The sequence below is a fragment of the Pseudopodoces humilis genome, chromosome 3, assembly GCF_049639895.1.
Source record: "Pseudopodoces humilis isolate 2021_Gansu_Grassland_sample_001 chromosome 3, ASM4963989v1, whole genome shotgun sequence".
NCBI classification, from domain to species: domain Eukaryota; kingdom Metazoa; phylum Chordata; class Aves; order Passeriformes; family Paridae; genus Pseudopodoces; species Pseudopodoces humilis.
Window position 1 is genome coordinate 109,979,754 of NC_142202.1, and position 27,996 is coordinate 110,007,749.

The following is a 27,996-nucleotide window of genomic DNA, read 5'->3' on the forward strand; positions in this document are numbered from 1 at the left end:
CTGCAGCCTATTGTTTCAGACAACAGATATAAGTTGCGATGGAAGAGGAACGTCGGATTTGGTGTCTGTCCCCCATTTCCAATTATAGATGGATCATTACAGACAGAGAAGTACTGAGAATCCAGACATCTGCTCTTCACATGAATGCACTCACCTCCTAGAGAACAGCCTGCCATCATGCTCTGGAAACTGGTTGAAAATGTCAAGTATGAAGATATCTATGAGGTGAGTATATAATATGCATATGAGTAAGAGAGTATGTATATTTAAATATACATCTAGCATATAGATACAGGCATGGCTTTATAATGCATATATAGCTCTACATATACATCCAGGCAGAAATAGAGACATACACCAGCACACACGAATATAGAGATGGGAAACTGAGACTAAATGCTTAAACGCTTATTTATTTGCATGTTTGTATTTAGCATGCCAAGTCCTGAACTTTTTATTTTTTTTTTTTTCATGGAAAAGCTGTTTGATGCGATTTAAAACATCAAAGAAATGATCTGGGGATTGGAATGAGGCAACTTAAAGGCAAGAGTTTGAGTGTTTAGACCTCCAATTATATATAATTCGATTAAATATGGACAAATGTTGAGGAAAATTTTAAAAGGAGAGAAAAAATAGAAAAGAAACACAATCCGGTATTCAGTGACTGGATGTTTTTCTTTCTTTTATTTTTTATTTTTCAATTCCAAGCTCAGCTCAACCTGAATATGGATTTTATTTTTTCTTTTTCTGCTTTTCACAATCGGATACGTTTTCTACGAGTTTTTAATACCTCTACACCAACAGATAAGCTGTGCGTGTGTACATATACCGGCATTAATTAAGCGGCACGTACATTCTTGTGCGTGTGTGAGTTCACACACCCGAACCGATACAGTCAAAGGCAGCTCCGCATAGTCCGCTGGCACGAAAAGTTGTGAGCTTTATCCAGACCTTATTTTCGAGGTCAAAAAGCAAACCAAGGGGGGAGGAAAAAAAAGAAAAAAAATCACAGCTCAAACGCTGCGAAACCTTTCTTAATTTTGCACGGTTTCCTGAGCCGGATCTTTCCCAAACGGGCTCCGCCAGTGTATTCCTTGTAAGTTAAACCAGCGCGGGGGATTTTCTCAGAAACGATGGGGGGAAAAAAAAAGAAAAGAAAGGAACAGGAAAGATGAGTGAGGAATGGAGCTCCACAAAATCACTTTTTTTTTTTTTCCTATTGTTTTTGTTTTTTAATTACGTGGGATTAATTGCACCGCGATCGTGGGGGATTTTCAGAGGGGCTCAATCCGCCACCTCCAGCGCTGGAGCTGCTCCGTGGGGAGGCGGCCGGGCAAGGACCGGGGACCGGGAAGGAGCCGGGGACAAGGAAGGGACCGGGGACAACACAAGGGACAAGGGCCGGGGACGGACTGTGCGCTGAGCAGGGACCGGGGACAGAGCAGGAGCTGGGCAGGGAGCTGGCAGGGGCTGGGGATCGAGCAGGGACCAGCGACAGGGCAGGGACCGGGGTCTGAACGGAGGCCGGGAAAGGACTGGGCACTGAGCAGGGCCAGGAGACAGAGCAGAGAAGCGGACAGGAGCCGGGGTGGGACCGGGCATGGACCGGGGACCGGGCAAGGACCGGGCAGGGGCCGAGCAGGGGCTGGGCGCCAAGGAGAGAGGGGATACCGAGCGAGGGGCTGGCTGCTGGGCAGGGACCGGGGATCGGGCAGGGGACGTGCGCTGGGAAGGGGACGGGCAGGAGCCGGGCAGGGCTGGGGATCGGGAAGCGGCCGGAGCCCCCCGGGAAGCGCCGTCGGGGCCGCCCCGCCCCCAGCCCCGCCGATCCGCCCGCAGCCCTCCCCTCCGGCAGAGCCTTGGCACTTACAGAGGGAAAACTCCCGGGAAAAGCGTGGAAAGGGACCGAGGGAAGGTACAGCTCCGGCTGCCCCCGGCCGGAGACAGGACGGGATGGAGGGAAGCGGGGAGGGGACCCGCCGGCCGCTCGGGAGAAATGTCTCCTCTCCCTAAAGCTGCCGTCAGGTTAATTACCATGGGCAAAATCAGTCTGCAGAACGAGCAGAATGGTCACACACGTGTGTGAGTGTGTGAGTGTGTGTGAGTGTGTGTGAGTGTGTGTGTGAGTGTGTCCCCGAGTGTCCCCGCGTGTCCCCAGCCCGCTGAGCCCTCGCTGCTTTTCCCTCCCCATCTCCCGGCACAGCCCGGCCATTGTCTCTGCCCGCAGCAGCAGGCGACAAAACATCTCCCCTCCCTGGCTGCCGAGCTCGGGGATGAGGGCTTTTTTCCCACCCTGCTTTTGATGGGGGCTTTTAAGGCGCTGTGGATTTACGGACACTCGCGTTCGTGGATTGCCGTGGGAGAGAAGAGTTGGGGGAGCAGTTGGGTGGGATTTGGCTGCGGGCAGGATGTATCCTAACTTGGGGATGCGCTCCAGGGAATTTTGTAACGTGTAGCCTCGCAAAAATAAAAAAAAAAAAAATAAAAAGAGAGAGAGAGAGAGAAAACAATTGTCTTTTTTTTTTTTTCTTTTAAGAGCTGAAACCCTCTAGATTTGTGTTTAAAAAAAAACAAAACAAAAAAAAAACCCACTCTCTTCTTTCTGATTTATAATTAACACGATGGTAGAGGTGTGTCAGCCACTTAAACTGAATCTGTTCTTAAAACAAAAGTGTGTGTGTGTGTGTGTGTGTGTGTGTGTGTGTGTGAGTGCAGGGGGGGCAGCTCTGGGAAGTGTGAGTCTGTTTAGGAAGGAACGCAAGTTGAACTTTAACAGAAATGGCAGACAGTCCAGTTGAACGGGTTCCTGCAACATCAAAAAGGTTTTATATCGCCCCTGGCTTTGCCTCAAAACTATAAATTTACTATCCTTCTAAATTCACTCGATGCATTTCACATTTGAGTAGAAATCGGGAGATCTCTATAAGTATATATATATATATTTTTTTTTTCATATCGAGCCGTAGAAAGAGGATTCAGACAAAAAAAAAATAGAGCCAAACAATGCGGATTCAAGTATTTATTTGGGTATTGTGAATAAATATGATCTGTAACACGCGCCAGAAGGGCTTAATCTTTACTGTAAATAGACATATATTGCAGTGACTGAGCGTTTCTTCTTCCATTCCTTTAAAAATTACCTAAAAAAAAAAAAAAGCCTCTTTTTCTTCATTATTTACTGAAAAACCCCAAAAACAAACTGCAAGTACAAAAGCACCGGAGGCAATCAATTCCTTGTATTAGAAATGTATAATTAAATATGTATTAAAACAAAAAGGAAATATACTTTTCTCTTCTTCTTCTTCCTCTTCTTCTTCTTTTTCTTTTTCTTCTTCTTTTTCTTCTTCTTCGCCTCAAGCATTGCTTCATCTCAGTTCCATGATCCAGCTCAGCAGTGTCTACTTTCCACATCTTCCTCCGCTCAAGTTTATTGAAGTTCTGCCTCTTCCTCGCTAAACTTTTTCCCCCCTCTCCCTCTCCCCAAACTCTGCCTCTGCCAGCCCCCCTCGTCTGATTACATCTAGTAATTCTCCACTGAATGAACGTCATTTACAATAGTAGGGGAGCTCTCGAGCTGGCTGCCAGCTTCACGCTCCATTTGGTCCTGCATTCTCCCTTTAAAGTAGTCGTGTAATATTAATAGTCATGAATATCAATTATTATGAGGCGGTGTAGAGAAGGAAAGGGAGGAAGGGGTAGCGGAGCAGTCTGAGCCTAGCCTTGGGTTGAAGAGGATTGTATTTGGGAGCTCAAAGGCAAAAAAAACCCAAAAAACCAAAAACCAAAACCAACAAAAACAAAAAAGAAAAAAAAAAAAAAAGGAGGAAAAAAAAAACCCCGAGAGGGAGGGGTAAATCATATATGTAGATAGAGGTTTCCAGGCTCGGTTTTGGGGGCACTGGTCTTTTTTTTTTTCTTTTTTTTCTTTTTTTTTTAACCTTTTTTTTTTTTTGATGGATAGACTTCGAAATATCTCAAGCTGTTCTCCTGTGTCCAACACGTCCCTTTGCAGATCTCCTTGATATTTTTCCCTCCAATTATTAGTATTATCACCATTATTTTATTTTTAGCTATTACAAGACTTTTTTTATTTCCAGATGTTAGTCCACACCTATTCCGCCATGGTGAGTTTGGATCCATGTTGTACTAGAATTGCATGTTCTCTCTCTCTCTCTCTCGATCTGTTGTGTCTCTCTCTCCCTCTCTCTGTCTTTTTAAACGCCTTTGGCTTGGTAATTTAGCACAATAATTGGAGGAGGCTTGCAGCTGCTTCTCCCTTTCTGCATTGTGTGTTCCCGATTTGAGCTAGGGGAGTCTGGGGGGGCGACCAGGGGGAAAAAGAACTTTTTTTCCTTGTTGTTTTTATTTTTTTATTTTTTTTAAATCATGTGTGCCATCGCTTGTGGGGGTTTGAGCTACACTTTGTGGAATAGATATTTTTCTTGTTTACTTTAACCTCGCAGCTTCAGTGCCTTGGAGTTGGACAAAACTCCTCTCCCACCTTTTTTCTGAAGCCTCTACACACTCCCCCCACCCCCTGTCCCCCCCCACATCTCAAAGACTTTTCATTACAATTAACCCCCACCCCATTCTCTGGAATATAATATTGGAAAAGGAAACAAAAGACATTGGAAGTTGCTGCAGACATCATAGCGCCTGGATTTGTTCAATACCGATGTTTCATCTTTATTTTATTTGATTTTTTATTAAATTAATTTTTAAGGGGTAGACTCCCTTTAAGCGAAGATTCCCCATAGAGTTTTTTTTTCTTTTTTTTTCTCCCTTTTTTTTTTCCTTTTTTTTTTTTTTTTTTTCTTTTTCCCAAGTCCTTTTTAACACAACTTCTCGTCTCGGAGTCTTCCGAGAAGTGCAACTTTCTTTTTGGGCTTTTCCACGCGAAAATGGGTTGGTGATTTTGAGTTACACGACTTGAGCAGAGGGAATAAACAGATGTTGGGAAACTTTAGGCAGGAGAAGGGCTGGGTTGTCTGGATAGTTTGGTTTGGTGCTCTTAATTTTTTAAAGTGTTCTTTTCCCTTTGGTTTGATTTGAGGGGGCTGTGGATTGGGAATTATACTACTGGTCTGAAATCGCAGATCGTACATGTATTTGGAGCACTAGTCCTACATTTTTAATTATGACATTTAGCAATTCTCCCTCACACCCCCCGCCCCTTCCCCCTCCTTGATAGTTCCTGGGAATAGACACGATGTGGGTGCAAAACATTTCTAATAAGTGGCGGTGAGAGGGGACACATCTGAATCCCACTTTCCAGCTGTTTACATCCTATTTTGTTTTATTTCACTTCGGGGGGGAGGGGGGGGGGAGGTTTGTGCTCCTTTTACTTTTTTTTTTTTACTTTTTTTTTTTTTTTTCTAAAAAATATCCTCTTTTTTGTTGTGGTTTGTATGTCATTCCGCTTGTAGGACCGGCATGATGGAGTGCCCAGCCACAGTTCCAGGCTGTCCCAGCTGGGATCCGTCTCGCAGGGACCCTACTCCAGCGCTCCTCCGCTCTCTCACACCCCATCCTCGGATTTCCAGCCGCCTTATTTCCCACCCCCCTACCAGCCTCTTCCTTACCACCAAAGCCAGGACCCTTACTCCCATGTCAATGACCCCTACTCCCTAAACCCCTTGCATCAGCCCCAGCAGCACCCCTGGGGACAGAGGCAGAGGCAAGAGGTGGGATCAGAAACCGGGTCACTGCTGCCACAGCCTCGGGCCGCCCTGCCCCAGCTCTCGGGACTGGACCCCAGGCGGGACTACCACTCAGTTCGGAGGCCAGATGTCCTCCTGCACTCAGCTCACCATGGCCTTGACTCCGGCATGGGGGACAGCCTTTCTCTGCACGGCATCGGACACCCAGGGATGGAGGAGGTCCAGGTAAGGCACCGCGTTCCTTTCTCCCGGGCAAGGCAGATGGAGCCCCCGTCCCTGGGTCAGGACTGATCGCTGAGGGATTTACAGTAGTATTGCTGGGGGTTGCTATCCCTTTTCCACACCGGGTTTGTAACTGTGGTACTCCCCCCTCCCCCTCCCTCTCCCTCTATTTTTCTATTTTTTTTTATTTATTATTTTTTTTTAAAAAAAAGAGAATTTATTTCCTCGCCGTCACGCACAGGCTCTGCTTTATAAACCCTCCCCTACGTGGCCAAGCAGCAAAGTGCAGGGGGAAGGCTGCTCTAAATATTCCACGTGTTTCAAAAGCTGGCAGAGTTCAAGCTTGGCTTTTCAAATTCCAGTTATTTCCCATGCAATCTCAGCTTCCACTCCCCTCCACCCCCCTCTCCTCCCCCCAACCAATTTCCTGCCGTTCAGAGATTTTGATGAAACTGTCGAATTACTACATTTTTCATCCGGGAGGGAGGGAAATTATAAACAAAACCCCAAACAATGCAATAACTGGTGATCGGGAACAAGTCCCTCGTCGGTCCCCCCACCCCCCTTATTTGCGAAGTGTGCTTGGTATGGTAGCACAGAATTTAAATAGTTTCATTCCCTCCTTTGGATAACAAAGGAGTTTCGCCGAGCTCAAAGCACAGTATTTCCCAGCTTTCTTCCATCCCACGCGAAACTCATCATCACGTGCTATTTCCTAAAAACAGAAGGACCCTTAACAGCTTCGCTGCTGGGGAGGTTTGCACCTTGCCGGAGCAGGGCATGGCCAGCCCGTGGGGACCCCCGAGGCAGGGACTGGAACCTCCGGGGTCCAAATCCTGCCTCAGGCTCTCCTGATCGCGATTTTTGGGGTTCCCCTCCATGCTTTTTTATTTATATATTTTTTTAATTCCAATTTTTTATCATATCTCATATCTGTATATGTATTTAGTCTCGGGATAAATAAAGGTATGGGCCACTGAATGAAATAACGACTTCAAAGTTACAGAAAGGGGAAAAGAAAGGAGAAAAGAGGAGCTGGGAAGATTTAAAAATAGCCGTGAAAAAGGATGCTGATGAACATGAGAGGAATCAGCGGCAGGGAAGCGGAGGGGATGCATTGCTTTGGCTTGAGGCTTGTCTTAGGGCTGCACGGGAAAATTCCCGAGCTTTGCTGGGGAGGAATGTCTTAGAAAAAGAAAGGTTTTGCTGTTTGGATTTGCTCCTGCCTCCGAGCTCAGTGACCGCCGGGTCGCTGGTTTCTGCTGATTTCCGAGGTGGCTTTGAGACCTGGGGGCAGCCCCTGACCGCCAAGGGTGCGATGCTCAGGTCTCGTCTCGCATTCCTGGCTCAGACAAAGTGCTTTGCAAGTCAAGGCGAGTTTTACCTCTGTGAATGCAGAAAGGAGATCGCTCCCCTCCTTTCTCTCTGCAGCCGATAGGCGTTAAGTACTGTTTGTGCCTGGGTATTTACACTTTCCCCAAAGAATAGTCGGTAATCGTTGCTCTTTCGTGAGAAACGGAGTAAAACAGAGGAGAGAGAAGGGAAAGGAAGGAGATAAAAAGAGAGAGGAGAATGCTGAAAGGACAAGAGAGGAAAAGATAGAGAAGAGAGGGAAAGGAGGGGGAAAGATAGGGAAGGAGAGAGAAAGACATAAAGAAGGAAAGAAAGAAAGAAGAAATAGGAAAGAAGGAGCTCAAATAAAGCAGCTCTCCATCCGTTTCCCAATAAAACATCCCTTCTGCGGGAAGGACACTGCACTGGCGGAAAGCGCCTGTCCCCGATGGTCCCAGAGCTGCGGGGCCACCCGCGGCCACCCGCGACCCGCTCGCCAGGGCTGGCCGGGCAAGGGGTGGTGCGATGGGATGGGGACAGGATGGGATGGGATGGGGATAGGATGGGATGGGGATAGGATGGGATGGGGATAGGATGGGACAGGCGAGGCTGTGGATCAGCAGGGCTGGGGCTCTTGGTTTTGGGGTGCTGAGACAGCAGGAAATTAAACAGACACCTTATTTCTGAAAGTTTGTTCCCAGGTTGGGGGAGGAGGGGAAGAGGGAGAGGAGGGTATCCCAAGGAGAAACACGTGAAGGGAGAGGTGTCCCACTGCAAGTTAACGCAGGCAGCAGGGAAAGCAGCCTAGAACTCTCTGCTGCCGCTCAGCATTCTCTATTCTTTTCCCTCAACTAGTGACAGATGAAGCTGGGCAGTTTTCCATCTTGATATTTAATCTGGGTTTATTCTAGATTCGAGGAACCTTTTCTAGCAACAGGTTTTTTATTTAGGCGACATATACTCATTATCCACCATCACTAGATACAATTTCCAGGAAGGGTCTGAAATACTGGGTTTTTTTCTTATTTCAGTAATCCAAAGGGTTGAACGGATAACTAGATGTATAGTTGGATAAAGATGTTTCTCTTTGCTTAACTTATGCATGTCTGATCGAATATGTGCCATGAGAATGGGCTGTGCTGAGGAGAAGGAGACAGAGAGTGCGTGACAGAAAGAAACAGTGGTTATTTTATAAACATCTAATCCAGTCCATGTGTGAGCCATTGTCCAGGGCTAGAATTAAGTGATTGTAACACGATAGCTCTCTGTTATTGTAAACAGGACACACTGTATTGCTATTGCTGCCTCTCTCGAGAGGAATTTTCAATCTGCGATTTACAACCTTCAAGACAGGGAACTGAGAAGCCAAGACCTACTTATTGAACAAAAATTTGCATCACCTAATAGGGACTCTGAAAAAAAAAAAATTCCAGTATTACAACCCCACATATTCCCCCCCCCACACCACTGGCTGGGCAAAAGTAGGGTTACAGTAATAAAGGATTAGATGAAGGAAAAATGGAGGGGGAAATTCAGATTCTTTAGACTCTTTGAAGAAAAATACAGAGCTCAGTTTTAAGGTTTTCACTCAGATGTATCCACAGAAGTTGAATAAGGTGGTTACAGATAGTACTTAGGAAGTTTCGTGCTATCAGATTATTGGAGGAGGGAAGGGAGGGGAATCTTCCTCTCCAGATTTTCCAAGTATACCTGGAAACTCATCACCTTTCCCCTCCCTGCACACACACCTCCGCTCCTCCTCCTCCTCACTCACGCTGCTACTACGTGCTAGAGCTAGAGACACGGAAAGTTAAGTTGCACCAAAACACCCAAGTCTCTTATAAAGTAACCCCTGGTATCACTTTTAACTAAAGAAGTCTAGTAATTAAAAGTCTGAGTTGTTTTTCCACGTTTCCGCATGCAGTCCTAATTAAATCTTTACGATCCTCTCTGTGACTATTAACTGCCAGCATGCTGAGCGAATATCCTGTACAAAAACCCAGCAGGAGGGCGTAATTAGATAGAAAATCAGACAGGAGTCTTCTCATTAACTACAACAACTAACCCACGTTGCTGATGGAGCGAGCTGAGCGCACGCACACGCATAAAGGGTGCGCGCAACCATCGACTCCAGACATAAGGTGAGATAAGGAGGAAAAACGAGGGAAAAAAAAAAAAAAGAAGACGATGTTTCACGTTTACCTCCGTTTCTGTGCCATCGAGGTTTCTGCACTCCAGCAGGCTGCAGGATTTGCTCATCATCCCTCGTTGGGAGCTGCTCAGGGAAAGGAGGGAAAGACTTTGTAATTTTATTTTGTGCCCTTTAGGTATGGAGCCTATTGATTATGAGAGAGAGACACAGCCATGCCCAAACACAGCACACAAGGCACCGCTCTGTGTGCGAGCTCATTTGACGGTGGATTCGAGGAAAATGAAAGGAAAGCTCTCACAGAAAATATTGTTCCATCGCATTTTGGGGAGATGTAATTTTCTCCTAACCCGCATTCCATCTGGAATGTCTCCGCAGAGCACAGAGACGGAGAGAAGAGCTGGATGCGAATAAGCTCAGCTTCTCGTAGCAAAGATAAAGTTAAAATAATGAAGTGTTAATCATTGCTTTGCTGTAAAGGTGCTTTGCTCAGCAAGGAAAAACGTGACAACTGCCCAAATATGCAATAACACCGAAAACTCCAAACCTTTTAGTAATAGTAATGGGAAAAATAAAATAATAAAGCCAAATCCCCCTTTTCTTCAGAATTTACCCTAAAAACGGAGCCTGTTGGAGTTCTGCAATAAATTGTTCTTATGACACCTCTTCTTTTTCGGAGGTGGCTTTACCGTGCTGAACGCAGATTCGGCAGTAATTTTGGTTTGCTTGTGGGTTTTTTGTATCTCCCACTTTCGTTTTGAGAAATGAAACCCAACATTTTCCGCGTCCTCTATGCCCGTCTTTGTTCTCTTCCCTGCTAAAGAAGTTAATTCCATAATAACAGGTGTGCTCCTTGGCTGGCTGGAAAGAAAGGCGAAAAAAGAGGGGGGGAAACAAGGCTTTGAAATTCGGAGACTTTTTTTTTTTTGTCCTAGGCAATCAATTTGATGGTTCATACTTTGATAATGTGTATTCCCGCTCCTCCCTCCCCGTCCCCACTAATTCAGGACATGGAAGCAACCTCGGGAGCTGTAAATCTCTTTCTGCTCGTCCCCTGTACGATGTGGGCGTTGCACTGCGCTCCGAAAGGCTCCGGCTTTAATTAAAAGTCCATAATGTAAACTATGATATATAAAAAGTAAATGGCCCTTGAATTATTAAGTTGTAGCAGGGTTAAACAAACAAACAAACAAACAAACAAAAAAGGAAAACAAAAAAGAAAAAGGAGGAGGGGGAGGAAAGGGGAGGGAGCATTTAAGTTGTCCTTAATCGTGTTCATTTATGTCATGCAATAGATCTTGCAGATGTTGCCAAATTGCCACATTTTCAAAGGAAGAAATATAAAGCTTTATGGAATGCAAAGAAGTCTATGTGATATCTATGTTTTATAAGATAACAAAACCAGTATTGCACCCCATATGCTTCACACCTCTTTTTTGTTTTATTAGAAGACTATATAATTTGTAAGAATTTAATTTCCTTGTCGATTGGGGGAAATAATAATAATAACAACAACAACAATAATAATAATAATACCTACAATAAAAAAAATCCCTCCTCCCTTAGTGAATTAATATAAATGGAAATAACAGGGACTCCAGTTTGGAATGACATGATTTATGTACGCGATTCTTTAATATCCAGTCAATTTGAATAGTGATGTTTTTATATCCACAGTCAGTTGAAGATGCCAATAACAGCGGTATGAACTTATTGGACCAGTCTGTCATTAAAAAAGGTATGGATTATTCCAACAAGCTAGACAAACTTTTACTGTGTAAAAGCAATATCTTCATGATATATTTTGACTTTGGGGCAATGAATTTCTCCGGGAAGCAGGCACTCATGGCAGCAAGATGAATAGTTGATTGGATCAGCAGATAGAGTGAAGGGATAAGACACGCGAAAGGAAAAGTTTCTATCCCCGCCTCCCCCTCCCTTCAAAGGGTTTAATTACACGAAGGCTAACGGGGCACCCCGTGCTCCAGTGCAGCTTCCACCGCCCCCCTTCCCTCCCTCTCTCCCCCCGATGCTCTTCGGTGCGGACCCCTCGGTTTTCAATGGGGGAAGGTGTTGATTCCCTTTGGGGCTTAAATGCATTTCCCAGGCGAGTCAAAGGCGGAGGGGAGAGAAGGAGATGCCCATGGAAGGGCAGACTCAGCCCCCTTCCCCACTCCCTCCGAGACTCCCCCCTTCCCCCAAGATTCCCCCCTTCCCCATGCCCATTTTTTACATCTTTCTACATATGCGCCCATGATTTAGTGTAACTGCAGAATCACCCCATACTGTTAAAGCGAATGTGATATTAACAAATGTTTGCAGTCTCTCGTACAGCTGTAAGCAAAATAATTAACTAATTAAACTAATTAAATGTAATTACAATAACTCATTTTGGGCGTATTGCAGCTGCTTAATTTTTTTACATTTCTCTGACAGTCACTCGAAGATGCTTGGCGATTAGTGTTGTGTTATGCTGATAGACATTAAACAGATCACGCGCTGCAAATGGAGGGAAAGCTATCTTTAATTATCTAAGGAGTTTCTATTTCTAGATTCAATTTTAAGTACCAGAGATGGGATTTAAAAACGCTGTCCCTTATGCTTACTATCAACTGCTCTTATCTCCAGGACCTTGTTATTGTCAAACGCGCACAAATCGTTTAACAGCGACGATTTTCTAGGACGTAAAGCAAAATAACAGGGAGGGTGTTTATCTAAAATGTGTTGAAGGCAGCATGAGGTCCTTCCGTGTATTTATTGCTTGTTTTGTTGTTGGTTGGTTGTTGTTTTTGTTTTGTTGGTTTTTGTGTTTTTTCGTTTTTGGTTTTCTTTTAATTTAAATAACCGTGTACGGGCTCTCTTTCACACACGCGATCAAGGTCTTGTTATTTGAGTGAGCACAAATGAAAACTTGAAGACCATTTGACAGCACCATTTATGACTATCGGTTGAAAGGTCGAAGGGTTTGGGGTTGTTTTTTTTGGGTTTTGGGCTTTTTTTTTTAAGAAATAGAGAGTTACTTAACTTTAAAAAGAAGAAAAAAAAAAGGGTGGTATGTTTCTGCTGTTTTGGTTCAATTTGAATGTTTGGTGAGATTTATACTCAAGGTCTGTAACCTGATGGTTTCTGGTTGCATTTTGAACTTTTTTTTTCTCACTCTCCTCCCTCTTCCCCACCCCCACTTGACACCTCATTCACTCCCTCTTGGGTGTATTTGATTAATTGGTACTTGATTTGTGGTCGAGACACTCCTTTCTAAGGTTGTTCCGTGCTGGTATTTCGCAGAATGCACAATCCAAAATGCTTTTTTATTTTATTTTTAATTTCTTTTTTAAACACGCCTGTATCTGTCCCTCCTTCAGCTGACGAGGACAGCGGAGATATTCCCTGTGCGTGCTGGGTGGTGCGATTAGACAGCGAGTAGCACTAAAATGCGAATGCCTGCAATCATTACGTGTTAGGTACAGGTTTTTATATGCATTAGGCATATATTTAGGTGTGCTTTGTGCGTGTGGGTATTGCAGCGGCCCCAGATGGAGCAGCTGCTGCCTAAAGAGACCCAGTCCCATCTAGGTGGGATTACTTGTGCCTATTTGCAGCCAGAAGAAGAGATACTCTGAGTTTACACATGATGAACAGGAGACACATGCTCTTTCAAAATAAAGTTACCAAAAAGGAGCCTGAGATGCATTTGCTACTGTTTAAAAGTCACTGTAGCAGCATTTTGTCCTTAGAAGTAAGGCTGAGATCCAAGAAACTTTCCAGCATAAATGAATATTGTATTATATTTTCTTCCTTTTTTTTTTTCTTTAATTTTTTTTTTTTTTTTTGCACAGCGAGTTTCCTGGGTGCAGAGGAAGAGAAATGGGTAATAAATAGCAGGTCACATTTGTGGCAGTCAATATTTAATCAGGACGAGGGAAGGAGCAGCACAGAGAACGTTCAGTATCAATTTCGTTTTGTTCCCTGCAGTTTGTAGCCGTGACAATGTACTTTGAGACAAGAAGAAGTTATTTAAACTCTGTGAGTCGTTTTTGCAGGCAGATGGCACAGGTGGATAGACAGACAGACAGGTACTGACAGATTTTTGTGCAGGGGAACACTCCTGTGACTCATATTTGGCAGACAAGGGTCACAGGGGGTCTGCTTCACCCAATCCCTGTTCAGTCCCTAAAATTCTTTAATTGCAAAGTAGTGGGAAAAGTATGATGGGGACTCGAAACCTAAACTTAATTACATCACCCAGGCTGTGTCTGTTCCTTTATGGACTCTGAGGCCTGCAGAGGGAATTTCCTCTCCATGCAAAAGGTTTGCCAAAATATTAAGGAAATTATATAGGGATTCATACACGGGTATTGATTTATCTCACGTATCGATCCCACACAACAGATTACATATACCCAGGCTCCTGTTATGTTTGCTATCTGAGCTTACTTGACATTTCTGAAGTAATTTAGTTAAGAGGAAATGAGTTGTTCCCAGTAGAGAGAGCAAACGAGTGGAGTGAAGGTAGCCAGCGTGATAAATGGCTCTTTCATTTGGAGATCTCCAGAGCTCGTTTAAGGCTAATTTTCTGTATTAGCCCCCTTTGAGCTATTAATGCAATAGGCAGGGACCGTGGCCCCTTGTCTCTTAGCTGCCCCATTAGAGCGAGCATTAAGCTACCAAGCCTGAACTCCACTGTGGTGGTGGTGGCGCTGAAATAATGAAAGGTGCTTTTTAAACTCCCCTAATCTAAACTGGCAGAGGGTGGTTAATACGATTTGAAGGGGGCTGGTCAATGAACAATCAATAAACTAATAATGAGAAGGATGCGGTACATTAAGAGTCTAAAAATCCAACAAGACATTAAAAAATCATCTTTAACTCCCACTTCCATTAAGATTTGGGTGGTGGAAGTGGGAGGGAGGGAGCCAGATAAATCATCAAGATGATAATAATTGCCAAGAACATTAATATCAGATTTAACTCAGCTTTCAGAGCTTACCGGCTGCACACTTTGAGGCCTTTCCCTCACTTTTTTTTCTGAAATGAAGGGAAGGTTTGCCATGTGTCAGGAATAAAAGATCGAGTCCCCTTGTCAAATGCTCATCTGAAATTTCCTTGGCACTCTCTATGGTGAAAGAAGTTGTCTTCCTGCAAAACCTTACATGGCCTGAGTCCCAAGTTAATTTTTTGTGACTCTGGGGCAGAGTCAGTGACCTTAAAATTATTCTGATGTATTTATTTACTTTCAGCTCTTTCTGACGATCGTCTGCACACTCACATCTGATTTAGCATGAAAGGCCATTTTAATTTGAAGACCTTAATTCATGGTCTTGCAAACATGCCCCGTTGTTCCTCCCCTTTTAAGGAAACACTTGAAAGAAGGTGTCCTAACCTTTTGTTTTTAGCTGTTAATAATCCAGGACGAGTTTCCTCCCCACCCCTCGGAGCAGCTGATAAATCATTAACTGAGAACCACTCTGGCCTCAGCTTTTCAGGTGATGGATCTGGGGCTCATGAGATGCTGCTTCCATGCCACTCATTTCCGTGCTTATTCCTGGACTACCCACTGAACCTGAGGATCCCCTTTAATTAAACGCTAAACAGTTTCGAGGGAATACATTCCACCTGGAAATTTATTCCCGGCTTTCAGGGAACGGGGGCTGCGGTGGAGGAGAGGGGGGATGAATGGGACAGCAGGAAATGGGAGATGAACGAGCACATCTTGTATTTGTTCCTTAAAATTCAGATAAGCTCCGGGTCCCTTTAGTCTCAGCCCCTAAGACTCTTTACCTGGACGTTTTAGGCTTGGCTACTGAGTCAGACGGAATCACCATTTAAAGTCCTGTTGTTAGCACGGACAAAGGACTTTCTACTCATTTAAAGCCTAGTAGACAGAGTAAAAAAATTTCAAAGTAGTTTGAGAGTTTATTAGTAATTAAATTGTCCACGACATTTTAGCAAGAAATACAAGAAATGTTTTTGTTGATTGATTATTTGACTGACTGTTCGACTACAATATTATTCAGCTGGGTTATTGCAATGATATCAATGGTTTAAAGCCTTATTAAAGAGCTGTTTGCAGGACATAAATCTTATTTCTTTAGTTTTGCTGCAGTCAAAACATGTTTTTTCACCCTATTTCCACTTGTGCTTTCACATTCGTGCGCATTTTCACACTCTTGTGGCGAGCAGCCCAAGAGAAAACCACCACCAAAAAACCAGAAAAAAAAAATAGGAAAGAAAAAGCCTAAGACTTAATGTATGCACAGAAAATTGTAAACATGTAAAGAACTGAAAGCTTCACGCTGAGTTTCGCCATGCTCCATTTCCCCACCATTTCCTGCTGTCGTTCTAAAGCGATCTCACTCATCTAGAGATCCCGTTTGCAGGAACAGTATGCTTATAATTACTAACAAATCAAGCGGCTACTGTTGCTCTCCCGGTTTATTGATAAGCTGAAGAGAAATGGAAGGGGGAGAAATGACAAAGAGGCTGGAAGCAACCACAGAGAAAAAGGAAAAAAAAACAAAAAAGAAAGGAAAAGAGGAAGGAAAAAGATAAAGGGATGAAAAAGGAGAGGGGGGAAAGAGAGAGACAAAGGAGGTAAATAGAGAAGTATAAGGGAGAAGGCAGAGATTTTGAAAGGGGGAATTATGTATTTGTGAGTGCTCACAAACACACAGAAAGTAGTTTGGGGATGAAAGCAAATCGAACAGTTTCTGGCTGGGATGACAAGAACTAGATGGGATAAAGTGAAAGCAGGGGTGGTGGGGACACTGCATGGATATGTGTGTGTTATTCCGTGTCATTTCAGCAGCTGTGGCAGTCCCTGACCAACTGGGGAAGTTGACATTGGCTAAAAATATACTCTGCATTCGGGTTTATTTACATACGCACAGGGATTTGACACATGCAGCTGCACTCACGGGCGTGGAGATCCCCTCACCCACAAAAGCTCCACGTTCTGTTATCTCTGCTGATGTCTGGGCTGGATCTGAAAAGCTCCAGCCATGATAAACATATAGATATGATATAGATAGAGATAATTCATTCCATGGCAAACACTTTTTTGAGGCAGCATTAGGTAATTTACAGAAGATATAGAGCCTAGATAGAATAGATCTCTCTGAAGCTATGAAATTGCGATAGATATGCTTACACCGCCTGGCAAGCCTCTCAAATGGGCTCAGAGCTATCAGGCTCCAGCTGATGGGTTTGTTCATACCATCCTTTTCAGGGAATCACTGCTAGGAAAAGAAGCTGAGGAGCTCTTAGCATAGCAGGGAAGGGTGCCAGGCTGCTTCCCAAAAGCAATTTGCAAGGGAAAAAAAAAACAACCCAACAAAAAACACGGAGCACGTGAAAATCCATAATTCAAAGGTTAACTAATGTAATGAGTGCTCCAAAAGGCCAAAGCGAGTGGGGTGAGGTACATTTAAGCATTGCACGGGTCCTTCTCTCTTTAGTGAGTTTGGACTAAGATCAGATGTTCGTGGAATTGCTGCCTCTTGTTTAATTTCTCAGTTCACTGGACAGTGACCTGATAAACTGGTCACTAAATATAGCCACGGTAAAGGTGTACTCAAACCACGGAGCCCATGTGTTTGTCCCAAGAAAAAAAAAGACAGTCATGAAAATCTGTCTGGTGGCACTGCTTCAATCCAACTTTCTTCTTTTTTCTTTTTTTTTTTTTTTAATTTCTATTTTTTTCTTCTTGATGCCTCACTCAAACAGATCATTGTGCATGAAATAAGAGATATATTTATATATAATGAGGGGGAAAGTACAAATGTAGTTTTTTGGTCTGCGGGTACTGCCTCTGATATACAGATGAGTTTTTTCCTATAAAATCAATGGCAAAAAAAGAGCCTAATAATGGCAACGAAGGCAGGAGCAGGCCTCTAACTCTTTTATAACTGTTTCTGAGCCATTCTCAAACTATTTGAAACCGCCTTTATGAGCTGCATAAAGTGCCTAACTAAAAATAATAGAGAAATAGGAATCCATTTCACTTTCCGATTCCCTGAAGTCAAGCCACTCAAAATAATTTGTTTACACTGGAGACTACATACGAGGCATACGAAGCAATATGTATATCTAAAATCGACATGCCTTTTGGTTTTTAGCTGTTATAGAGCTTTTATTGTGGGGGTCTGGTCTGGCAGTAGGAAATGATCTGCAATAAAAACAGTGAAACACGGTTGTGTCTATTCCATGCACTGAGGTTATAAATTTGGCAATTGCCCAGTAGTTAGCACTTGGTAATATATTAGGATACCCGATCTTATTGTTTAGCAACTCCAGACGACTTAAATATCCGCTCAACCCTAATGGTTTGATTCTCCAGATATGTTGCAAATAAACAGGGCTTTTATGACTTAACTGACATGTATTATAACTACCTAAATAGCTGGCATATGTGCATAATAGAACCTTATTATTTGCCGAATTGGTTTTGCAATTGATTGAGTGGAAAAGGGAGATTGTGGAGCAGTATCTGCTTGAAGAGGGTGTGTAATCAATTAGTCTTCTCCTCTGAAACATGCCCGCTGGACAGCCAGGTCTCTCTCACCAGCAAAAACCCCAATTCCAGCGTATATTTTCTATAAGGAAACGCATGTTGCCGTGGATCTGAGAGGAAGCTGCAGTAGCAGCTGTCAGCTCTTATTAACTCCTGCATAAAACATACCTTAAGTATGGTTTGTTATCAATTACTTGCAGAAATGAAACAACTGGGAAAATGCAGCGAGGCTCCCTATAAATTAAAGTGATTGGGTGATTGATTAGAGCACCTGCTGTAAATCATAACAGTTACACACAATTATGAGGGAGCTATTTAAGTTCATTTGTAAACAAAATTCATGTCATGGGGGAATTGCTCTCAGTTTTAGTTTAACCAATTTTTTTTTTGTTTATTTCTGAGTGTGTCTGGTTGCTATTATAGGAATTTGTTTGTTATAATCCCTTGGTTGCTCTTAAAATAACCTCACTGGTTTCTCAGAAATACTTCTTTTTATCTTGGAGAGAACAACATGGTTTTATTTAGTTTAGTTTCACTTTATCATTCTCCTTTTAGTTTTCCCTTTAACTACCTTTAAATACATGTTGCAGTAACTAAATCAGTTTAATTTAGGGGCAGGAGAGTTCTAATTCACGGACAGCACAATATGATCAGAGTGGAGAGCACCATGGTTAGACCAGATATTTTTTTTCCTGGTGTTCACCTTTCTGAAGGAAAAGACTCATTTTATTTCATAAACCAGACTTAATAAAAACACAAAGCAATAACAGAGCTGTCTTCTCATTGCTGTATCCTCCAGCCTTGATACTTATTTAAGACAGCAACTCCCTTTGTGTAGTGAATTTATTCCTGGCTCAGCTTAGCAGTAATGGAAACATTAGCCAAAAAAAAGTAAATTTTCCTCTTTTTTTCCCCTCCAGAAAGGCGCTGTCCGTTGTACAAAAGGCATCGGGGGGCTCTGGGTGAGACACAGGCTCAAACCCGAAAGTTGCCAGGTGCTTGCCAATATGTATTTTATTTCCCAATGATCAAACCCTGCATAGAGGCTGTACTGTACCACCCTTCTCTCCATCCATCATTCATGGAGCACTTTCCTAGAGGTTGGGGGAGCAGCACCCTTTAGGTTGCTGGAGGTAGCCAGAGATTCAAAATTCCCTTTCATTTTGCTGTTCTGTGCATGTCAGGGAGACTGTGGTTATCCTGTGCTCCTTCGTGGCGTGATGGTTTCTCTCTCCCCTCCTCCCGTTTTCTTTCTCCAGTTCCGGTTCCTCCAAAATCTGTTACTTCTTTGATGATGAATAAAGATGGCTTCCTGGGTGGAATTTCAGTCAATACCGGAGAGGTGTTTTGCTCTGTACCTGGCCGCTTGTCTTTGCTTAGCTCAACTTCAAAGTATAAAGTAACTGTGGGAGAAGTTCAAAGACGCCTTTCCCCTCCAGAGTGTCTGAACGCGTCCCTCCTAGGAGGAGTACTTAGAAGGTAAGAGGCTGGGGAAAACGTGTCAGTGTGTCTGGGCCTCCATGCATGCACCAGAAATCCTTGGTCAACAGCACAGATGATTTCAAACATGCATTGATCCTACTGTCAGAGCCTGTGTGTGTAATGCTGGGGATAAGGCAAAAATATGCTGTGTTCAAACATTGGGATGAATGTATGGAGAGCAGAGAAAGATTTGGCCTTGTTTATCCGCAAACGAAGGAACTGAGACAGAAAGACTTTCTCCTCGTCCATGCACACACACTTTCTATATTTTCTCCTCCTCACACTTCTCTCTTAGAAAGTGGACAAGATAAAATGCCATGATGGGCATGTTTCAGGCTGAACTGCCAGTATTTCAGGACCTGATATATTTCTAGGGATTTCCTAGATAAACCCACGAGGCTTTCTCTGCATAGCAATAACGACCAGGCAATTATGTCAATTATGGCACCTGGTGTCACACACGAAATTGGCAGGGATCTGATAGGCAAACTGTAAGGTAGGCAAGTACCCGACTTAAGAAAACCCACCAACAAGGAGCTCTGAAAGCCAGAAACTTAGTGTTTCACACCGAGAAAGATGCTACAGCTCACAGCTGGTCTAGAGGCTTTTGCTGCTTAATATTTGTGCAAATCACCCACTAATGTCCTGGTGGGTTTTGCTGAAGATCTCAAAATTGTTGGCATTATTGGTACTGAAGAAAGTGGGGAGCAAGGAATAACCTTGAGTTCCTGTTGCCTCTCCATCATAACAAGTGGGAGACTGTGCTTTTATGTAGAAGCAACAAGAATTTAAACTCTGAGACCATTAGCTGGAAAAGCTACCAGGGAGAAAGGGGTTTTTCTTCTTGGCAGTGCCTGAGGGACTGTGAATTGTCTGTAAGAAAGATGAGCTCAGGCTCTATCTTCAGTCAAACAGGGGAGAAGCCATGAGGTAACGATGTGAGGTACCAGTTCACACACTCAAGCTGAGAAGGTACAAGATGTCATTTTCTGTGTGTGAGGTAGACACCAAACTGGAATGAAAATCATAACTTTTAGACGGGGACAGATGCATGCAAATTGACAATGAATAAACTACAGATCACATTTAAAAGTTGCTAATCTTAGAGGAGGAAATATCTTGAAAACTCCTATAGCAGCCCCTAGAATATGTTGGCTCTATGGTGCTTGAAAATGAAGTTGATGTTTGGGGTTCCCCCCTCGTCAAAAATTCTGTGATGACGTCAAGGGCTCTGGTTCCGTGTCTGGAGACGAGGGGGAAAATTCTGCTACGTGTGTTTAGTCACCCAAATACACACGTGAGAATTAGGGTCTCCTAAAATAGCTGCTGTTCCATGTGAATGTCTGTAATCATTGCTCAGCTGCCAGGGAGAGCAGCAGAGATTTTTACTTACAGATGCAAACCTGCCTGCTCCTTCTGTGAGGCTACAAATGGAGCAGGGAGAACATCTGAGAGATGCTCTGTAGAAAATATAATTACCAAGGTAAAGAGGCATTATTATTGAACTTTAACAGATTTCTGGACGTGGCCCAAGCCATAATTATTGGCTGCTGCTGACTTCAGTTCCTATCTTGAATCTAAATTTTAAACAAGATTTTGCTTTAGAGCAGATGAAATATAGAAAGCTGCTCTCTTGCAATTCTGACATCCAGCCCTATTTACTTCGATATAGAGTAGTGGAAAGCCAGCCTGGCTTCTCTGTAGCTTCTGGTTTCCTAAGTGTGAATTCTAATTCTTCAACAAATTTTAAGTAAGAATTAGGAGAATGTTGGGATAGACTTTGTTTTTAGGTGCCAAAACTCTCCCTGACTTTGCAGGTGTCAAGATTTCATCCCTGGGGGTTTACATATGTATGGGCGTTCGAGCAATAGCTCTGAATTTCCCACGTAGAGCTCACTCACTCTTTCATTGCCCTTATCAGTAACCTCCGACAGATATTCCAATCTTCCCTCAGGCAATCCATTCCCTCTTTATAGCACCCTGCCCCAGGTGAGCTCTTCCTCTCAGCATCGCCTCCTCGCACAGGAACACACTCACAGGCTGGGAAACAGTTTAATAAATATTTCCCTCCTTTTCAATTTATCCACAGGCGCGTGCACACACCCTTCGAACTTTTCAGGTTTATTTGTTTTCTTAATCCCCTCGGAATAACAGAGGGTTTAATCCTCTTCTACCTTCCTGCCCATCCCTTTACTACATCTTAAGGCAAGCTGGTATCATACCCACTTGCTCTCTAGATTAGAACCTCTCCATTAATTATTGCTGTTTGATGTTATTTGATTCCCTTGAATAAAATCGGGAGAAAAGTGGGTTCACCCCCACTTCTACCCCTGGGAGAAATTAAGAAAATCTCAGCAAACCCGAGCAGAAATCAACACCCCCAGAGTCCTTAAAGTTGAGTGAAAACCCTCCCAGGCTTCGCTGACTGCACAGACTAAACGTTTCTTCCAGGAACACTGCGGGGTTAATCACGATGTTAATTTCTTTGCAATTCTAGAGCCAAATCGAAAAACGGGGGGAGATCTTTGCGAGAAAGGCTAGAAAAAATCGGTTTGAATTTACCAGCCGGCAGGCGTAAGGCCGCAAATGTCACTTTACTCACCTCCCTGGTGGAAGGTAAGCCGAGGGTCGCAGCTCCCTTCACACCCCTGCCTGCTCTGAGCTCCTGTCTGACAGTCACAAAGCAAAACAAACCAAACCGAACGAAAACAAACAAAAAAAAAACCCTACCAACTTTTGGGATCAGGTGGGAAAACCTTGTGGAGGTGAAAATCAGGGTGTGTTAGGAGGAACTCCATCACTGTCAAGGATACAGTTCCCTAAAAAGAAGTCACTGTCTGGAGGATCAGTGATCCCTCTTGGTGGCAGGAGTGAGTGTGTCTGTGTGTGTACGTGTGGATATATGTGTGAACACTTGTGTGCATGTGTAACTCTGCAGGGCAATCCCATTCCTCATGCTATTAATTTCCACCCTGTGATCTCCAGCTCCAGGTCTGCTCCATCCTCCAGCTATTCACTCCTCTTGAGCTGATTTATGGCATCTACAAGATGCTCAGTGAGGAAAAAATAACACAAAATTATTTGTTAAAAATATTTTTTCTTTTTCTTCTTTTTTTTTTTAAATTTTTGATAAAAAAGCAGGGCAATTTAAGAGTAGCAGAGCTCAGTTTCCTTTAAGGTGGCTGGAGCTGAAAAAAGAGACCAGCTACTCCTAAGGAAGGAGAGAGGGGAAGGTCAGACTGAAGTTTCAAGTCATTTCAAGTCAACTAATGTCATTTTGGTGGCCAGCGTGTTTCTTTGATTTGTGGTTTCTGTATCGACAAGGAAAAGTTAGAGCCACTAATAAGTTTAGGGTTATGTGCGTGTTTATGTTAAGAGAAGTTGGACTTCCTCCAAAAGAAACCTAACTGGAATAGTATGGATGCAATTATGAATTATATGTGTCTACATTACACATGCACACCGAGAGGCGTATAAATGATCCACTTATCTCTTCTGCGTATAAAGCGAGCATAAATATTTGTGCTAGATATTAACTTTTCAACTCTTTGGATTGAGTTATGTGAGCGACAAGACCTCGCTGCTTGCAGAGCTGAAGGAAGGCTCGGGAAAGGACAGGGGCTGAGCTCTGCCTGGTACCCGCATGTGAGGGATGCCGAGAGCACGGCTCAGGGTGGGTTCCGGGTAAAGGGTCTCGCTGTAGAAGGTGTGAATCATTTCGGGGGGCACAAGTGCCCTTGAGAGCCCTGTTAGTGCAGCTTCACCCCCGCGGTGTGTGCGGAACACCGTGCGCTCTGCTCGCAGCAGCACCAGCCCCTCCCCGAGGCTGCTGTGAGGCTCAAAAGCCGGTGCGGTTGTGTAGTGATGCTAAAATCTGTGTCAAGCGTGCAGTAAGGTGTACATTCCCCTCCTCTCCCCTGATTCCCTTACAAATCAACAGTTTGCCTCCAGAGAGTTCCCTCCTTTTGGAAGAAGCTGCACCTGATGGAGTTTTATCTCCTTTTTTCTTTCGTTTTTATTTTTTTTTTCCCTCTCCTTCCTGCCGGCAGCCAGGTTTAGCACAGCTGCTCCTGCATCTCCAGGAGCAGGAACGCTCCGGTCGGTCCCGGCCCGAGTTGCCCGAACGCTGCCTGGGAGGACCCTGCCCTGCTCGGGACCCCCCTCCAGGCTCTGCCCTTGCCTTCATTAACCGGTTTGATGATTAGCGAGAAGCATTGGAGAGCAGGAGATGACGTTGGAAAGCAACTCCTGATAGTTAAAAATAACGTGGTCTTGGAGTTATTAGACATACCTGCTTGCTGGAAATCTTCCCCCTCGTCCCTCGGGCGATGCTTTAAAGGGTTTAACGCTTTATTCTAGAGGGGCTGAGCTATAATCTGGTGGAATCCCTCTAGAGTCTGAGGGTTTTTTTCCCCCCTCCTCTTTTCCTCCTTTCTGCAGTTACTGTCTTCTTCTTGTGGCATGAAGTACATCAGTAGGAGTTGGATGACACAAACCTCTGTAGGCAAGAAACCTGAAACCAGGCAGGCAGGAAAAGTGAATTAGAATTAGAGTTAGAATAATAATTATTTTGTTCACGGAAAAAGTTGCCATTAGTCGTTATCTTTCCACCCGGCAGACAGGAGTTCTTGTTGCATGATGGTCAGTTAAAAATGCAGGTTGTTAAATTGCCATCGGGCTAAATGCAGTTATCTCCGTAATTTTACAGATGTGGGATAACTGTGATAATGATGCGAGTGCCCTGTGTGTGGGTAAAGTGTTCCTATAACGTCCCACAAAGAATTAACATTAATATTAACAATATATCCGCATCTGTAAAATTTTGGGCAATGTTCTGAGGTATTGAAACAGAAATGGTTTCTCTGTTCTTTAGAGAAGTTTGAGTCCTTAGTTTTTCAGGTTTTGACCAGTTTCCTCTCGCATTTTCCTTTGATCCAGTTAGTTTTAAAGTTTTGTGTGTGTTTGTGGTGGGTGTGCGTGTGAACTCTTCCCTCGGCGCTGCACAAGCAGCTGTTGGGTACAGACCGACACGAGTGCAGCGCAGCAATGACAAATCTCCTCAGCTCAAAATCTGTCCCATCGACTTCTGTCCCCACAACAGGGCTGCTGGGGGAAAAACACACAACTGCAGCCTGTCCCTGAGGTGGAAGGGATGATGAGAGGTTTCCAAACACGGCTCCAAGGAGCTGGTGTCCCCCAGGGGAGCCGCGGGCTCCGGCCGGTGTCCCGGCGGGTCGCAGCCAGCCCAGCCCGGGGCCGGCGGTGTCCGGAGGTGTTAATTCCCGTCTCGTTCCCTCCAGGTGAGGCCGTTCATTTAGCTCGGGATTTTGGGTACATCTGTGAAACGGAGTTCCCAGCCAAAGCTGTTTCTGAGTACCTGAACAGACAGCACACGGACCCCAGCGACCTCCACTCCAGGAAAAACATGCTGCTTGCTACAAAGTGAGTGCCAAGTTAATTCATCCCCTTCTGCCCTCCTCGGAGAAAATCCTCCCTGCCCTCAAACTCTTCCTCTGAGTTTGGAAAGCAGACGGAATTTCCAGGCTCTAAATTCCAGCAGCCCTGCAGGGAGGAAGGATGCTCGAATGGCCCTTAGGACCTCTGCACCTTTTGCAGTGGGGTTCCTGCCAACCAGACCCTGCCCCTATAGAGGTTGTAGGTGATGCTCCCCTGGCTGTTGTACATCACTTCCAAGCCATCCCCAATTAAATAATTTTTATGCAAAGTGGACCAAAAATTTATATTTTGCTTCCACAGTGTGTTTGCTTGTCCCTCCTGCTGCTCACACACACCTGTCTGTCTGCTACCAAATTGCAGTGCTTTTCCCATATGATTTAATTAAAAATATATATTAAAAAAAAAAAAAAAAGCAAAAAAAAAAAAAAAGCCCACCACCATGCACTGCTAATGATTCTCTGTTTGGGCCCCCCCAACCCATCTCTCTCCCTTGGGACTTCCTCGGTGTGTGATGATTTACAGCAGGCTGTGCCTCCCAGGCTACTCACCTGGTGCTTCATGGTTTTCTCGGGTACTTGGCAGTGGGTCCTGAGTGTTCACACATCTTCATCTGCCAGGAAGAAAAAAGAGGGTAAAAAATAAAGAAAAGAAAGAAAAATCCCAGCCCAAACATCTCTCATTTATTTAATGCTCTGGGACGTGGCTTGCCTCCGATGACAGTGTAATTTAAAGAAATATATGGAGGGTTGAAAAATCATTTGCTCAAATTTGTCCAGATGTTTCTTAGACGTGATTGGAATTTGATTGCCCTTTTCCACAGGGTCAGAAGATATTAATGTCCCAGAACTTTAATTGCTCACAGACCCTGCTTTGCTCTTTGAAGATGTAAAATGTTGGACTCATTACTGTTTGTTCTCCAAATTCAAAGTTTCCTCTCTTGCACTTTCTTAATGGATAATACACATAGAAGTAGACCTTTATCTTTCTCCACCCTCTGAAACCTTTAACCCACTGGGAATTTCAGAGAATTTCAGAAGATGAGAGCTGAATGTCTTTTTTAAGGGTTTCTTTTTTTCCTTTTTTTTTTTTTAAATTCTGGTCTTTTTTATCTCCAGTCCCTGCGTAGGCACCTGTCTTAAAAAAACTGATTCCTTTGGGTATCCTTAAAGAAACTATTCCTGTGGGAACCCCACCAGCCTCCAGGGTTTCTGCATTGCCCAGGCACCTGCTGACTTGAAGGTCTTTTGGAGCAGAGTAATTCAAAAGAAAATGTTTGTGTGTGAATTCGTTAGAAAAATCAAATCTGATTTTTCAAAGGTGCAGGCAAACAACCAAGAGCCAGATGTCAATTCTGATGTGTTAATTGGGGTGCCATGCCCCCAGAATCAAATGGGAAGTGCTGGCTTCTCATGCCACAAATAAGCCAGCACAGAGTCCCAAAATCCTGATTTTTCTCAATAGTCTGGCCCAGCCTGAGCAGTCTCAGAGAGGCTCTCAGAGGTTTTAGCCTTTCCCTGCTCCAGGTCCCTGTGCCACCCAATAGCTCTCAGTGCACAGCTGTGCTCTCCTGCAGGAAGAGTATAGAAATACTCTGGGAGCTGCTTTGAGCCAGGCTCAGGCCTCCAGGAGGATGGGTGCTTGGCAGATCCAGACATTTCCCTTTCAGCCTGGTTGTTCCTGAAGCCACCAGGCAGGGCTGGCTTTTCACAGTACTTCAGAAGCATCCTTGTGACTGCTGGAGAGATTTTAATCTCCAGAGCTGGTGTTATCCCCTGAAGAGCATCAGTCTGAGCAGGGAGCTGCTGGCTCACCATGGCTGGTCCCCAAGAACAGCTGGGTGGAAGGATGGTGGCTAAAGGGTCCCATCCCATGTCTTGGGATCACTTTTGGCCTGAACCTGCCCTTTGGTTGTCACAGAGAATTGTTGGATGAGCCTAACAACCACTCTTCTCTCCCTCTCTTTGCCTTTCTGTCTTCCCTGCAGGCAACTTTGTAAAGAATTTACAGATCTCTTGGCCCAGGACAGGACGCCCATTGGAAACAGCCGGCCCACCCCTATTTTGGAACCGGGCATTCAGAGCTGCTTGACTCACTTCAGCCTCATCACTCACGGCTTTGGGGCCCCCGCTATCTGCGCTGCCCTCACGGCCCTCCAAAACTACCTGACTGAAGCTCTCAAAGGCATGGACAAGATGTTCTTGAACAACAACACTGCTAACAGGCACACATCTGGCGAAGGACCAGGTAGTAAAACTGGAGACAAGGAAGAGAAACACAGAAAATGAGAGAGAGAGAGAGAAAGAGAGAGAGAGAGAGAGAGAGGAAAAAAATTAGAATGAAAGAAAGGAAAAAAAAAAAAGTTAAATAAATAAAAGGAGAAGAGAGAGAGATAATCTTTTAAAACAAAACCGTCTTAATTCTAGCTTTAAAAATACTGGATTGGGCTTTGGAAGAATTCTATTAGGTAGGACAAAATAATAATAATAATAATAAAAAAATAAAAATAATAATAATAAAAGAAAGACAATAATTTAAGATCAGAGGAGCACAATGGCGCAAGACCAGTGGTTCAGAGTCTCTTGCCAGGAACATGTGAAGACAACTACCAGGATTTTTTTCCCCACTTCTGTTCTTTCACATTTTTTAAATAATGATTGGGGGGGAGGGGAATATAATAATAATTAATAATAATAATAAAAGAAAGAAATGAATAACTTATTGGAAGAAATCGGAGAAACATTTTTGGTGTCAGTGCTTTGATTTCTTGAGCTGCACGGTCTGTCTTGCTATTATTTTTTGTTTTATTCTTTTTTTTTGGTTTGGTTTTGTTTTGAACAACGTCCTGTCTCCACCTAGACTAAAACAATCTTCCAGAATGTTCTTTTCTGAGCAGCCCCCATGGCCTCATTCCCCTCAGCTCTTCCCACCTCATCTCACCACCCTGGTTCTGTCTAGACTAGGAAAGGAGGGGAGCTCCCAGACCCCTCACCAAGCCATCAACACCAGCTGCGTTCACGGCAGCGTCTTAACTTTCGGTGCCACCAGAAGGGACGTTCGCGGTCGCCGTGGCTCAGATGAATCTGCCAGCTCTATTTTTTAAGAACTATTTTGTGTTTTTTCCTGGTCTAGACAGACTCTCTGTTTAGATTGGCAGCGTTTACAGGTGTGTCTGGGTGCGTGTGTGC

General features: G+C 44.0%; 1 protein-coding gene across 4 annotated transcripts; it reads left to right on the plus strand.

Annotated features, from left to right (window-relative positions):
- The first annotated feature begins 110 nt into the window (after positions 1–110).
- TFAP2B (transcription factor AP-2 beta) lies at positions 111–27,914 on the plus strand. 4 transcript variants are annotated; one of them, XM_088052731.1, is made up of 8 exons: positions 111–225; positions 5,427–5,885; positions 11,041–11,101; positions 18,793–18,867; positions 19,132–19,351; positions 21,852–21,970; positions 24,655–24,796; positions 26,796–27,914. In XM_088052731.1, the coding sequence occupies exons 1-8, from the start codon at positions 145–147 to the stop codon at positions 27,094–27,096; spliced, it is 1,458 nt and encodes a 485-aa protein (XP_087908857.1). In that variant the 5' UTR covers positions 111–144; the 3' UTR covers positions 27,097–27,914. The 4 variants fall into 4 exon arrangements, with proteins under 4 accessions (XP_087908857.1, XP_005528835.1, XP_087908858.1 ...); XM_088052732.1 differs by lacking the exon at positions 111–225 and adding an exon at positions 3,871–4,124; XM_005528778.2 differs by lacking the exon at positions 18,793–18,867.
- Positions 27,915–27,996: the final 82 nt, after the last annotated feature.

Coding starts and splice junctions, on each gene's coding strand:
- TFAP2B (XM_088052731.1), top strand. CDS start 145: ATGCACTCACCTCCTAGAGAACAGCCTGCCATCATGCTCTGGAAACTG. Junction 226..5,426: donor AGTATGAAGATATCTATGAG/GTGAGTATATAA, acceptor TTCCGCTTGTAG/GACCGGCATGATGGAGTGCC. Junction 11,102..18,792: donor CCAGTCTGTCATTAAAAAAG/GTATGGATTATT, acceptor TTTCCCCTCCAG/AAAGGCGCTGTCCGTTGTAC.